We start from the raw sequence: 13140 nt of genomic DNA on the forward strand, positions 1-13140 counted from the left end.
ATAATTTTGCTTCGGAAACTGTTCTTAAAATTGAAATAAAAAAATAAAATCGAATTTTCGAAAAATTGCTTCGAGGTGCGCACTTCCATGCTACAAACTAACTTTGTACCAAATTTCATGAAAATCGGCCGAACGGTCTAGGCGCTGTGCACGTCACAGAGAGCCAGACAGAAATCCAGACAGAGAGACTTTCAGCTTTATTATTAGTAGAGAAATAAGAGACGCGCAGTTATTGAATACTTAGGGGCCATTCATTAATTACGTAAGGATGATTTTGGCATTTTTTGACCCCCTTCCCCCATGTAAAAGTACATAAGATTTCTCCCCCCCCCCCTATTCTTACGTAAGATTCCATTTCGTTGTTCAAAATTATAAAATAACAAATCTTGGAATCGTTACATCACTGGAATCGTTATTAAATTCACATTGGGGGGGCCCCAAGTAAGGGTACATAGAGGCTTTTCCAACCCCCCTCCCCCTCGGGACCCTTACATATTTAATGAATGGCCCCTTATAGTCTACTATTTTCATTGAAGAAAAATTAGCATAAGGTAATTTTATATGCTTCAAAAAATAAATGAACATCCATGTAACAATTAGCAATTATTACAGAATTTGTCTTTTGCGCAGAAATAAGTTCAATCCGAAAAACGGGGCTTTTAAACTGCGAAATCTGCATGCAATCGCTGATTTAAAACGAGTCTGATTGAGGAGCATAACGTACTCCTTGAGCGTAGCGCCGTCTAGATTTTCCTCAGATATAACCTCACTTTTCCCCTGTCGATCGGCACACTACTCTTTCTAGGCATTATAGTCAAGTCATAAGGGAAAATAACTCATCTACAAATGTATTAGGCCTGGGTTAAAATAAATGAGATAAATGACTATACATTAATTAGTTCCAGTTTAAAGAAAATGCTTCAATAGCTCCACCCAGTGAAGTTTGGTTGAGTCACTGATGGTGGTATTTGGCATTTCCTTCTGTGACTTTAGAAAATGGGACATTTCAGCCTGAGCGGGGACAACGGAACAGGTTACCTGAAAACAGGACTCCTACTTAAAAACGGGTCCTATGGTTGTTTGGTATCTTACAATCATATTTCTCCAGTAGCTAGGCAGGTAAAAACTAACGAAGTTGCAAATTGTGTATAAAGTGAACAAACTAAAAATGTGTAACTAAGAATAATATAATTTCGTATTCAATGACTACAATTGACAAATAACACCTGAATTTCGTAACGACTCACCTTCCATAGTGTACACTAATTCCAACTCTTCTATTGGAAAGTTAACAAACTGCGGACAGTCTAAATTACTTATATCCATGTTTACAAAAACTTTAGTAAGAGTAATAAGTTTATGAAAACTTTAAAATTATAAATAAGCAATACATTAACGCACAGCGAAGCCGAACCTTCTTACACGTTGACGTTTAAACTTGAATCTTGAAAAACAAGTTTAAAACTAGAGTATTTTGCAACATCCAATCAGCACTCTGCTATTTTCTTCACTTCAGCACAAGTTTCAAGAAATGACTTTCAGTCAGCTGTTCGCGTCCACTGAACTTGAAAAGCGACTGGAGCGTCAATGCGCTCTTGAGCAGGTGCGAATTAGAGTCCCTATATGAAAGACTGTAGTAGCGATCAGAGTATGAAACATAAGGTGCATCAGGGAAACAAAGATCGGTCGCCTCGGTGCCACCGCGTAGTGCCACTCGGTGCCGCACGTTCGAAAACGCTGCGGTCGTTTTTTTGGCAGTCGATTTGGTAGCACCGCTGTCTGGAAGCGGTTCAGGTCACAAACGTCACAAAATCTGTGTTGACCATCTAAAAGCGCTTTATCACACGATCCAACATGAGACAAGTCCAAGCAACGCTTGAAGTTCGAGCTATCCTCTTATACCAGCCAACACTTGGCAGAGCTCAGACTTGTTTCTAAACCATGACGTCATCGTTACTATTGTGGGTTGCCGTAAAAGTTCGGATCGTTCTGCTCTCAAAACAAATACTTGGTTTGCTAAAATAAGTTTTTATCTCTTCGTGCGGGCTTTTTTTTTTACTTGTTTGATCGCCGATAGTTTTAGTAAATAATGTTTGAAAAAAGGACTTTATTTTGATACATTTTTTTTTTTTTTTGTTCCGTATGCTATTTTTTTACTTCCTTCCTTTTTTTCAATAAAAATCTTGTCATTGTTCACTTTCAAGTAAAAAAAGGTGCTAAATTTTAACTGCATAAAAATTGTCTTTTTTGTCTTCATTTGTTTGGTTATTAATTTTTCTCCCTATGCAGATTCAAAATAAATGCCTTATGAAAAAATGGGCTTTTATAATTTAGTTCCATGATTTTTTTTTCTCCCTCGTTTGTGCGCAGAAATGCAGAAGAAATTTATTGAATTTAAAATTTTCCTAAAAAAGTGCTAGTAATGTAGGTTTAATTAACTAAAGACTAACAGCTGAAGTAAATTAATTTTATATCAATTTTATAATAACAAAAAGGCTTTTTTTCCCACAGAATACATTCAGAAATCTGCTGCCCCCCCCCCCCCCTCCACACATTACATAACTTTTTGAGTGAATAGTCAGATTTGAACAAACTTTCTGTTTGAAAAATTTCAGCGAGCACACCCTCATTTCCAGATTTTACTTTTTGATTTGAAATATATTTTGTTCCATTTTTTACGCATCAAAGGAATGTAACATTAGCCTCTAAGGGAAAATTTAAGAGCCAAAGATAAATCCCTAATTTAAAGGTGAATTTGTTTCAAACAAACAGTTGGAAAAAGTTCTTGGTGATGAACATGTATATAGAAAAGGTATTTGTCAATTTAACTATTTTAAAAGTATTTTTCGAACAACTGAAAATTTTTTAACATTCAGAATGACAGAAAACATTATTTTTTATCACCTAAAAAAAAATTAAGAGGGGGGGGGGGGATTTGTGCAGATTTTGAATACATTCTCAATTTTTGGTATCAAGGAATAGATAAAAAAAGCTATCACTAAAATTGAAATGCCATATCTCGTAGACCTGAATATTGACACAAGAGATAAACATGACTGAACCAAAATGAAAGGAATATGAAATGCAAATGGTTTTACTAATGCTGCGGAATTGAAGGGAAATGCCTAGCTACCAATTCTGACTACAATTAGTGGTAATCCGACTCCCCAGCTGTGGCAAAAATTCATTACTTCCATCTTTTTTTTTTTTTTTTTTTTTTTTGTTTTACTTCATAAGTTAAATTATTATATTTTCCCTATTCAGATTAAAAATGTACATTATGAAAAATTGTTTGACTAATTTAGTTCTATGATTTTCTCTCTCCATGCATGTACAAAGAAATGCTAGAGAAAATTTTAGGGCCTCCAACTCAGACTCCTGCACCCCCAAAATTAGTCATACTCCCATTCTGCAGCTTCGGCAGAAATTCCTTATTTTCATCCCTTTTGTCTTACTTTATTGAGTACCGGTACTGGCACGGCTTTGCCAGTAGTAGAAAAATAAAAGGTGGTTTGGTTTCCCTGTATATTTACAAATAATGGATGATGAATTTCTCCCCAATTTGCTGTGTTCATTTGCTCTCAAATGTTACGGTTCCATGTTATGATAAATTGGAAATTTATTTGTCCAGGTTATGATAATTTCCTTGGTAAAATATTCTTAACATTGGAATAGTAAAAGAACAAAATGGAATTTTAGAAAAATTTCTTCAAGGTGCTCACCCCTATGCTACAAACTAATTCTGCGCCAAATTTCATAAAAATCAGCCGAGCAGTCTAGGTGCTATGCGCGTAACAGACGTACAGAGATCCAGAGACAGACACAGACTCTCATCTTTATTATTAGTAAAAGATTATTTCTTCCCTATTCAGGTCAAAAATTTTACAAAATGAAAAAGTTTAAATTACTAATTCAACGATTTTCTTTCTCCATGCTTGTACACAGAATTTTTTAAAAACATTTTAGGTCCTCTGACTCCAGTATCCCAAAACTAATTGTACTCCGACACCAGTACGTAGTGTTTTCAACCCTAATACTACCCTAATATTGATATCTGTACCTCAGGTCAGAACAACGTAAGTCATATAATTGTAACTTTAGAGGCGAGAGGAAAAACTTTTGTCTGCCGCATGCAAAAGATTGAACATGCTCTCAACACAGACACAAATGCCTACATACACACACACGAACTCCTACACACACAGCACTGCATACACAACACGCACACACATGCATACATACACATATACACGCACCCACATACATGCGCCTACACAAACACACATGCGCATTCATACACACACACGCTCGTGATTGCGAAAAACATAATTTGAATTCAAGATGCCAAAAATTCAAATTAATATAATTTTTTTTCAGAATTGCATTCACATGGCTCGATGCGGAATGAATAGGATTCTACGTACAATATAATAATGAACGAATTGAAAATCACAATTTTTGAACTTACATCAGTCTGGCTCTGAGGTACAGGTATTATGGAAGAGGTATGGAAAGTGTTCACATATGCAGGAAGATGTTATATTCACAAGTACCCCATCTTATCTACCTTACAGCTGACTTTCAAAAGAAGTTGATTCAATTAAAAAAGTTATGTCATAAATTCACTTGCATGTTCATATAATGGTTTGCAACAGCTAAGTTTAGCTCCATAATTAGTTTAAAATATGTTTTTACAAGGAAAGGACATATATTGGTAAAATTATATACAACACCTGCTAAAACAAAGATTATGTCACCAAGAGGTAGGACTGGTACTGTCATATTTTGAGAATTTTAAATATTTTTTGCTTGAGGTTATCTTAGTAAAACATGCCATGTACACATGTGACCCATGTTCAAATGTGCCCCTTTTTCCCCTACATAGTCATAAAAAATGCAAATTAACATCTAAAATACATCATTAAGAGTTGTGCTAAAAATGTTTATTTTTTAAAAAAGAAATTAATAAACTCATAATTAAAAAATCAACTTTAAGAAATCTTACTGTGTTCAAAAAATTCAGGTAGAGTCTTAAAAAATGCAAATTATTATCTTAACTACTAAAGGCAAAACTTGATGAAGGAAACATGAAAAGTTATTACATCATCCCATTTAATTGAAAATTTTCCATCAAACCCCACTTCATACCGGATAATCCCCACATATATACCGGATAACCCCCATATCAATATCAGATTAACTACTGGATATCCTGCAAAAATCTGTCAGATATCCCGTACGGTGGGCTGGCTCGATCAGATACCGGATTGTTAAAAAAAAAATAGCCGGAAACCGAATAGTTCCCAAATAATTGGTGCAACATTGTTAACATATTCGCAAAGTAATGACATGAACAGCAAGTACACCAAATTGAATAACAATGTTTATTTTAAATATAAAAACTATAGCAAATGTTCCAATCATGCTTTACTCAGGTAAAGAACTATTCGTTAAAAAAATAGCATAAACTATAATAAAAGAACAGAATAAAAAAATACTATGAAATCGTAATAAAAATTGGTAGAGGGAATACATTACTAGGTTTTTCAAAGTAATGATGCTTGGGTTCAAATCTTCATTTCTTCTTGGCTAAATGCAATAAATTCTCTTCAAATGGGAAAAACTTGTTTTTTTTTTTTTTCTTGAATTAAAACATAGCCATCACCAACTGAACTATTACAATTGTAAATGCCTCAGTGACTTGTGGTTTTCTTCAATTACTTTGGCACCGGAACTCAAAGGATGAAAAGATTAACCAGCAAGTTAACCAATATGACAGATAATTTAATTTATTTAACCTGTCAATATCGACAAACCAGCTAGCGTTTAATGGTAAGATTTCACTAAAAGGTCTTTCTCATATCCTTCTTCATTCATTTGCACAGATGAATGGCTGAAAGGGATCCTTGTAACTGAGAAGCAAAAATTATGTACAGCTCTCTTACAAAATGATTCAGAAACTTATTTTTAAATCATGATAAAGCAATAACATAGATTAATTTTAATTTTTTTAACACTAAAAGCAAGACAAAATGATAATCATTTGCAAGCAGGATTAATACTGATTTATTAGCACTGCAAAATGAAAAGTTGTTTTTGAATCTTATGAAATTAAGAATTTCTCACTATTCTAGAACACCTCAAAAACTATTTTAAACATTTAATATAAAAATTATGTATCAAGCATCAGGCTACTTTTTATATGATACTGTTTTATGTAAACAGTTATACATTTCGCACATACGCACTATGAGAAATAATACGGCAAATAATCAAATTAAGATTATTGTTATTTTTTCCAGTAATTTGACAAGGATTCAGTAAAATGTAAACAATCATTTGGCGTCGATATGTACCGGTACTGTCGCCAATGTACCTTTAACCAAAACTACGAATTAATGTAAGAATTAGCCAAATTTACAGGCGAAATTTCAGCACGAATAACAATAAAACTAAAGGTATCACAGCATTTAAGATTTTTCTTTCACGCACTATATCAAGCAGATAAATAAACATCGAAAAGGATATCTTTACCGTATGTAAAGAGTATGGCATGCTTTCGGCAATCGCTGATTAATCAATTCCTTGAAAATACTCCCTCATTAACCATATCCTATAAATCTTCATGCAGTACAAGGGACTTTTAACATCCCATAGACATTTTTTCTCGCTAATAAAGTCCATTATTTAATAAATTTCTTAGTCTTCTACTTCGGATTCAAGCAGTCAGCCATGTTGGATTTGCCCGTGCACTCAGATGCTTTCCTATTGGTCGAAAGACCAACTCTACCCAACTTTATTGCTCGGAAGCTATAATCTTGGACTAAAGGCGGACAATAGAAATGATGACGTCTCACTTGGCCGAAGCATCTGAGGTATATTGGACTAGTCCGGTATTGGAGGGAATCGGGTGAAAAGTTGCATCGTGTGATAAGCGCTTAAGGCATAGTGGCTCTAGACCAAACAGTCGTGTTTCATGTTTTGATCGTAACGCACATGACTTTCCCTAGAGTCCCTAACTTTCCCCATCACGAAAGTTACGCTTTGATTGGAGCGTCGTTTGCTGCTGAACTAGGATTACCACGGTGTAACTGCGAGCATTCGGAAACACAGCTGTTCTACCAGGCTTCCTGGAGAAATTCCAAATACGTCATAAACACACCGGACTAACCACACGGTGTAACCGGTGGATTTTTTCCGAACGCAGCCATACCCACAGCCGACAGTACTAACTAGTACTAGATTACCTAGACTGTCCATGGGAAATTTTTCTAAACAGTACTGGCATTAGCAAAGCGTAACACTTGAGTCTTCAAATATCAAATACATATTAGGCTTTGAGGCATTAATTCAGAAGTGTCTTGGGTCGAGACTCAAGATAAGTTGTCTGCTTTAATAGTTTTATTTGCTAATGCCATAGACTAATAATAAGAGTAGACAGAGCTTTCCCGGACTTCCTGATGAAAAAATTGGTTCATGGATACATCATGTGACTGGTGAAAGGCTTGGCGAAAACTTTGGCAGAATGGTTGCTGGTAGGATTACCGTATTTTCGGGAAAAGGCGCCGCGGCGCATACAAGAAAAAAAAGTAAAAAAATTGCCGGTGCGGCGCATATAACGGGTGCGGCGGATACAGTGTTTTTTTTTTGAGTAATCACGATTGCTTATTGCTTTCATTTGACTTTTTGGCGTGCTATCATTTTTCGCGGCACCACACCCTCTGCCAGCACCACCCGTCGCGTCGGCCGGCCTCACGATGCTGCTCCTCTAGCGAAAACCGTCTCCAGGTTGCGTCCATATCCTACACACACACGCATACATACACGCACCAGCACACACAAACACATACACAAACACCACCATACACACACATACCCCTACACACATACACAAACACACACACAAACACATACACACACGCACGCATACAGATACCTACACATACACACAACTGCCCACACATTCATGCCTGCACACACACACACACATACTCCGCCCCCACGCACACAAACACTCGTACACACAACTACTCACACACTCATGACTGCACACAGACACAAAAACACATGCCTTCACACATACACATACCCCCTCCCACACACACATACAAACACACACTCGTGATTGCGAGAAACATAATTTGAATTCAAGATGACAAAATTCAAATTAATTTTTTTTTTCAAGTTTAAAAAAAAAAATTGGAAAATGCTGCTAACAGATGGCACCACATCGTTTGCTTTTATTTCGCGGAAATCCCTCGCCCTTAGGCGACAAGTAAAGCAAAGAGGGGAAGGGGAGGGGAGTCAGCGATTGCGCGTGTTTCACTAATAAGGAAAGAAATGCTGATCCACGTGCGCGAGCAAGCCTTATCGCGTCGGAGCGAAGGGACAGGAAATCCTTCGGCCTTGGGCGACAAGTAAGGCAAGGAGGGGGAGGGAAGGGGAGCAGCGATTGCACATGTTTCACCGAGGAGAGAAATGCTGATCCACGTGCGCGATGGGGTCAGGAAACTCTTCGACCTTCGCGACAAGTAAAGCAAAGAGGGGGAGAGAAGGTGAGTCAGCGATTGCACGTATTTCGCTGAGGAGAGTTGATACACGTGAGCAAGAAAGCCTTATCGCGTCGGAGCGAAGGGGTCAGGGAGAGGAGGCAGCAAAAGTACTAGTAAGAGAGAGGGATGTATGTCCAGTGTCTAAAGGGAATTTACCACCTCCTTCACGAAAATGGGTTGCTTGGTCAAGCATCCTAATGGGAGACTTGTCTCCTAGCTCTAATTTTATTATTCACTCACATCGTCGTGTTGCATCTTTTGCTGCCGTTCTTGCGCTCTTGGCTCATCGTTTTTACGAATTTTTTTAGAGTTGCTTTTGAAATGGCTCCTTAGCAATTGAAAAGTTATACTGCAGCCTTTAAGGTTAAGGTAATAAAGGCAGAAGCAATTGGAAATCGAAAGTGATGACCAATCGAGGGATGCCGAAGGCAAAAAGTGAAAAATGGGGAAATTTTAAAATTTCTTTATCGTTAATTAAAAATATTAACGAGAAATAAAATATATTTTTCATTTGCATTTAATCCAGCTTTCTTTATTACTGATTGGCTTTTAAGTTGTTTAATGCTGAGTGCGCGCTTATGGAAGGTGTGACGCTTACACCGGGTGCGGCGCATACATTAAAAAAAAATTCTTTGAGAATATGTTACGATGCGGCGCTTACACTGGGTGCGGCGCTTATTCCCCAAAATACGGTATCTATAGTTTGGCACTCGACATGTATTTTAAGACACGTAATGTGTTTTTATCATAATTTTTTTTCCAGGTGCAGAGATGATTGAACTGTTTTAATTTTAGTTATGCATATTTTGATATTAGTAACTAGTTTTTGATCACAGTTTTCAGTAACTTTTATTTCATTCGGAACTGCTACGTTAGCGTTGGCGTAAACGTTTTGCGTTAACGCAAAAATGTACTAATCGGTATCTTAAATTGAAATTGTAGGTAAAAATCTTACCGTTTGCCGATTCTTTTTGGGCGCTTGCATCTTTAATTGCTTAGAGAGTTATTGAAGTTGAATAAAGAAAATGCACAATACTATCTAAACGAAAAACTCACTATATTAACAAAATATTTACAACTTAGAACAACAAATTTACAAATAGGACTCCATAAAAGATCATTCTTCCGTGTTCCATCAATTCTATTTATTATATTTCTCCTTCGCGTTGATCGTCTGCTACGATCTACTACGATCAACGCCCGCTGTTGCTAGGATAGCCACTAGTCACGTGGTTTGGTTTATGAGCAGCAAAAGGGTTGCCATATCTCGGTCTACTCTTGGTTAATGCAGCTAATTATAGATTAAGATGGAATTAAAGATTCCTTTAGTTGAACTAAAAGGGGAACATTTCATTACTGTAAGTTTTGTTGTGCTAATGCATAGTAATCTAGCCATTAGTGTTGAGTACTTAAACTTATGCTCGCTCCTAGATGAAGAAAATTAATCTATATATCTTGACGGAGTTTCTTCCTTTGTAAGTTAAAGTTTTTTTAAATCAATAAATCTAAATTAAAGGGGCAAGGCGTGAAATAATCGTAGCCCTCACACAATTCAGAAGTCGAAAAACTCAAAATCAAAAGAAAAAAAAATCAATAAATGTTCCATAAGTGAAAAACAGATCGTGACGGCTGACTTCGGCTAAATCGCAGGTGAAGAGGCATGGGCGGACTGGGTCCAGCAAGAGGGCGCCAACCTTGGCCTCCAAAGGGCGCAAAGGAAAAAGGTGCAAAAAAAAGGAAAGAAAAAGAAAAGGAAGGTAAAAATAAATGAAATGATTTAATTTATTTTTCATTCATTCGATTGGTTTTGTTTTTATTTTCTTTTTATCGACTGGCACGAAAATTGAATTGATTACAGATTGGAATTTGCACTCGGACACATAGTTTGATTTTTCGCTGGCGGTATGGTGGAGGGACATTATTGATAGTCTTTTGACTTCTAATGTCCAAGACGAAACCCAGTGCTTAGTTTTAGGTCTTAGTTTTATAAATCTGCATTCATTTTTCACATGTGGTTAGCAAGTGGTGCTTTTGCCCATTGTTACTCTATATTGCATGTACTGGAGCTTAAACATTCTCTTCCAGTTCATAGTTAAAATTTTGGTCTTTTGACCATAATTAATGAATCCTCCACGGCTGATGAGCTCTGGATTCGCTCTTTATCTATTCCTACTTAATAGCTGTTTGCATTTTTCCTTTTTATCATTATTTATTATTTATAATTTGTTTAATATTTGAAATTCTGATTGCTTAATTTTATATATATATATATATATATATATATATATATATATATATATATATAACTTTGTTTTCACGTCGAGACACTTCTGGGATGCCCCTTGACTGAAAGCGAGTTTTGACCATGATGAATTTAAAAAATATATGGTGTTAAAAACTAAAAAAAAACAAAAAACATTATGAACCAAAAAGTAATCTTTGAATGTGAAGTATGTTGAGTGGCAAGAGGCTGTCCCACAGTTCATTTTTTTGAAATGCCGGTAGCATATAAGCTATCTTTACTCCTGTTCGGTCATAGGAAATTTTCAGGCCCTCTCATTGGCTTATTCGAGTGTCAATCAAAGCTTCAAAGATGCCATTGTAATGTTGCTAGTCATCTTTCGCACTGTGTTTCTTGTTTGTAATCTGCTAAATACGAATAAGCATTTGCAAATGATATCTTTAATCATTATTATTTCCAATCAATTTCATTCTTTGCAAAGCAAATGAAAGTGCCTTTGAGCAACTATGCTTTGAGATAAAAATAGGTTACTTCATCTCTGAGCAAAAAATGCATGTTTTACGACATTGTTTTGATTTAAATTGAAGTTATTTTAAAAATAATTCTCATGGTAAATTATTTTGTAGATGGAAAAGAGCGAATTCTGCAATTTTTCATATTCTTAATGATATTTAATGCAATTTAAACAGCTCTTCTCAAAGAAATGATTGCCATTTAACTTAATAATAAATACTTCTAGTCAATAATTTAATACATAATAATTTCTAATATAATTTTCTCTTGTGCCAATTTATTTCTAGCTAATTTCTATTGAATATGAGTTAGCATTCAAGAATAAGACTTCCAATTGAATTTTGAGTGAGTGACAAACATATCCTTCTTGTCTCCTTCTAATTTCATAACTCATAAAATAAAATAATGCTCTGCTTTTTTTAAAAAAAACCTGTAAAATATATAATTAAACGAATAAATAGCATTATCTTTAAGAAAAAAATGGCGCTTTTGAAGAAGGAGCTATTGGAGTTTAATTTAACTCATTTGTCAACTAATTCTCAATGTAAGTTTTTTTAATTAACCAGCAAATTCTTTATCTTTTAATATTCTTCATAATATTAAAAGTTATGTAAAAAGGAATAGGTAATTTAAACTCTTGAATGAAATAATTGAAAATAACATAAAAAAGCAATGTTTCATAATGAAAAATTATATATATGTTATTTCAAGTCAAACTTTCAGAAATCGCACCGTTTGCTACCTTAAATTCATTTATTATTCATTTAAAAAATTATCACACACAGTTGATGAGGCAATTCAAGAGAATTTCATGCAGTTTCATTTACTATTTAACTTAAATACATTTGGGGAAAAAAAAGTTTCACGAAATTCTAAAACTTGAAAACTCAACCATTTTTGAGACAATTTTGAAATCAATATATGACTTTTAATGTATTGTAATAAAAAATACTGCGAAAGTTTTTAAGTTTAGACTGGCCTATGAAGAGAACTGCAGCTGTTAAAGATTTTCAGCAAAATTAGCAAAAAAGTTTTCCTTATTTTTTTTGCTGTACTGCTGATAAGACCTTAGTGGTTTCATGAATAGTTCTGAAACAATTTGAATGTAATCATTCAAATACATTAAATATCATACATTCATTGAAATTTTTTAAAAGTATTTTAAAAAATTGAATTTAATGAAGGTGGAAGCCTTTCTTTTTTAAATACAGACATCTCAATTGTTTTAGCATTTTATAAAGAGTACACATCAATTATTTATAATTTAATTCAGGATTATGAATTTAACCAGTGAAGACACACATAAAGCAATCCAACCAATGAACGATAAGATAAACAAAATATAGACCAAAAAAAAAAAAAAAAAAAAAACGGATTAACATACAAAAAAAAAAAGGACAACCTGTTTGAGAGCTTTATAAAGCTTTTAACCAATAACGATATGATATTGTTACAAATCCTGTAAAAAGTAATTATTGTAGTAACGTAACCTGTAAATAGTTTCCCGTAATGAATATACAACCCCTTTTCATTCGGCTAAAATATACAACCCCCTATTCTTTTTTTCTTATTTCATTCACTGATTTTATCAATGAAAGTGTAGTTGTAGAACGTTGTAGCATTTTCTGGAATCTTTGAGAGATTTCTTTTCGGTGTGTATATAAACCGTTAGCGATGGATAAAAAGTTAGTTTCGATTGAGAATTTGTTCTGAGAGTGTATTAGCTCTGTTTATAGCGAGGCATTTCGCTGTGTAGTTTTCGTATTTGGAAGTAAATATGTGTGTAAACGTTGAGTTTACGGTGTTGTGTGATAATTGCTTAGTTGCTGATGA

At 34.8% G+C, this 13140-nt stretch overlaps 1 protein-coding gene across 1 annotated transcript in view; it reads right to left on the minus strand.

Moving 5' to 3' along the window:
• The window catches only part of LOC129216739 (uncharacterized), a 38319-nt gene extending 36982 nt beyond the window's left edge, over window positions 1–1337 (minus strand). The window contains exon 1 of the mRNA XM_054850955.1: window positions 1248–1337. Coding sequence (XP_054706930.1) covers window positions 1248–1326 — 79 coding nt within the window. The 5' untranslated portion in view covers window positions 1327–1337. The remainder of the gene's footprint in view (window positions 1–1247) is intronic.
• Between the last annotated feature and the right edge of the window lie 11803 nt (window positions 1338–13140).

This window comes from Uloborus diversus, chromosome 2, assembly GCF_026930045.1.
Source record: "Uloborus diversus isolate 005 chromosome 2, Udiv.v.3.1, whole genome shotgun sequence".
Classification (NCBI taxonomy): Eukaryota; Metazoa; Arthropoda; class Arachnida; order Araneae; family Uloboridae; genus Uloborus; species Uloborus diversus.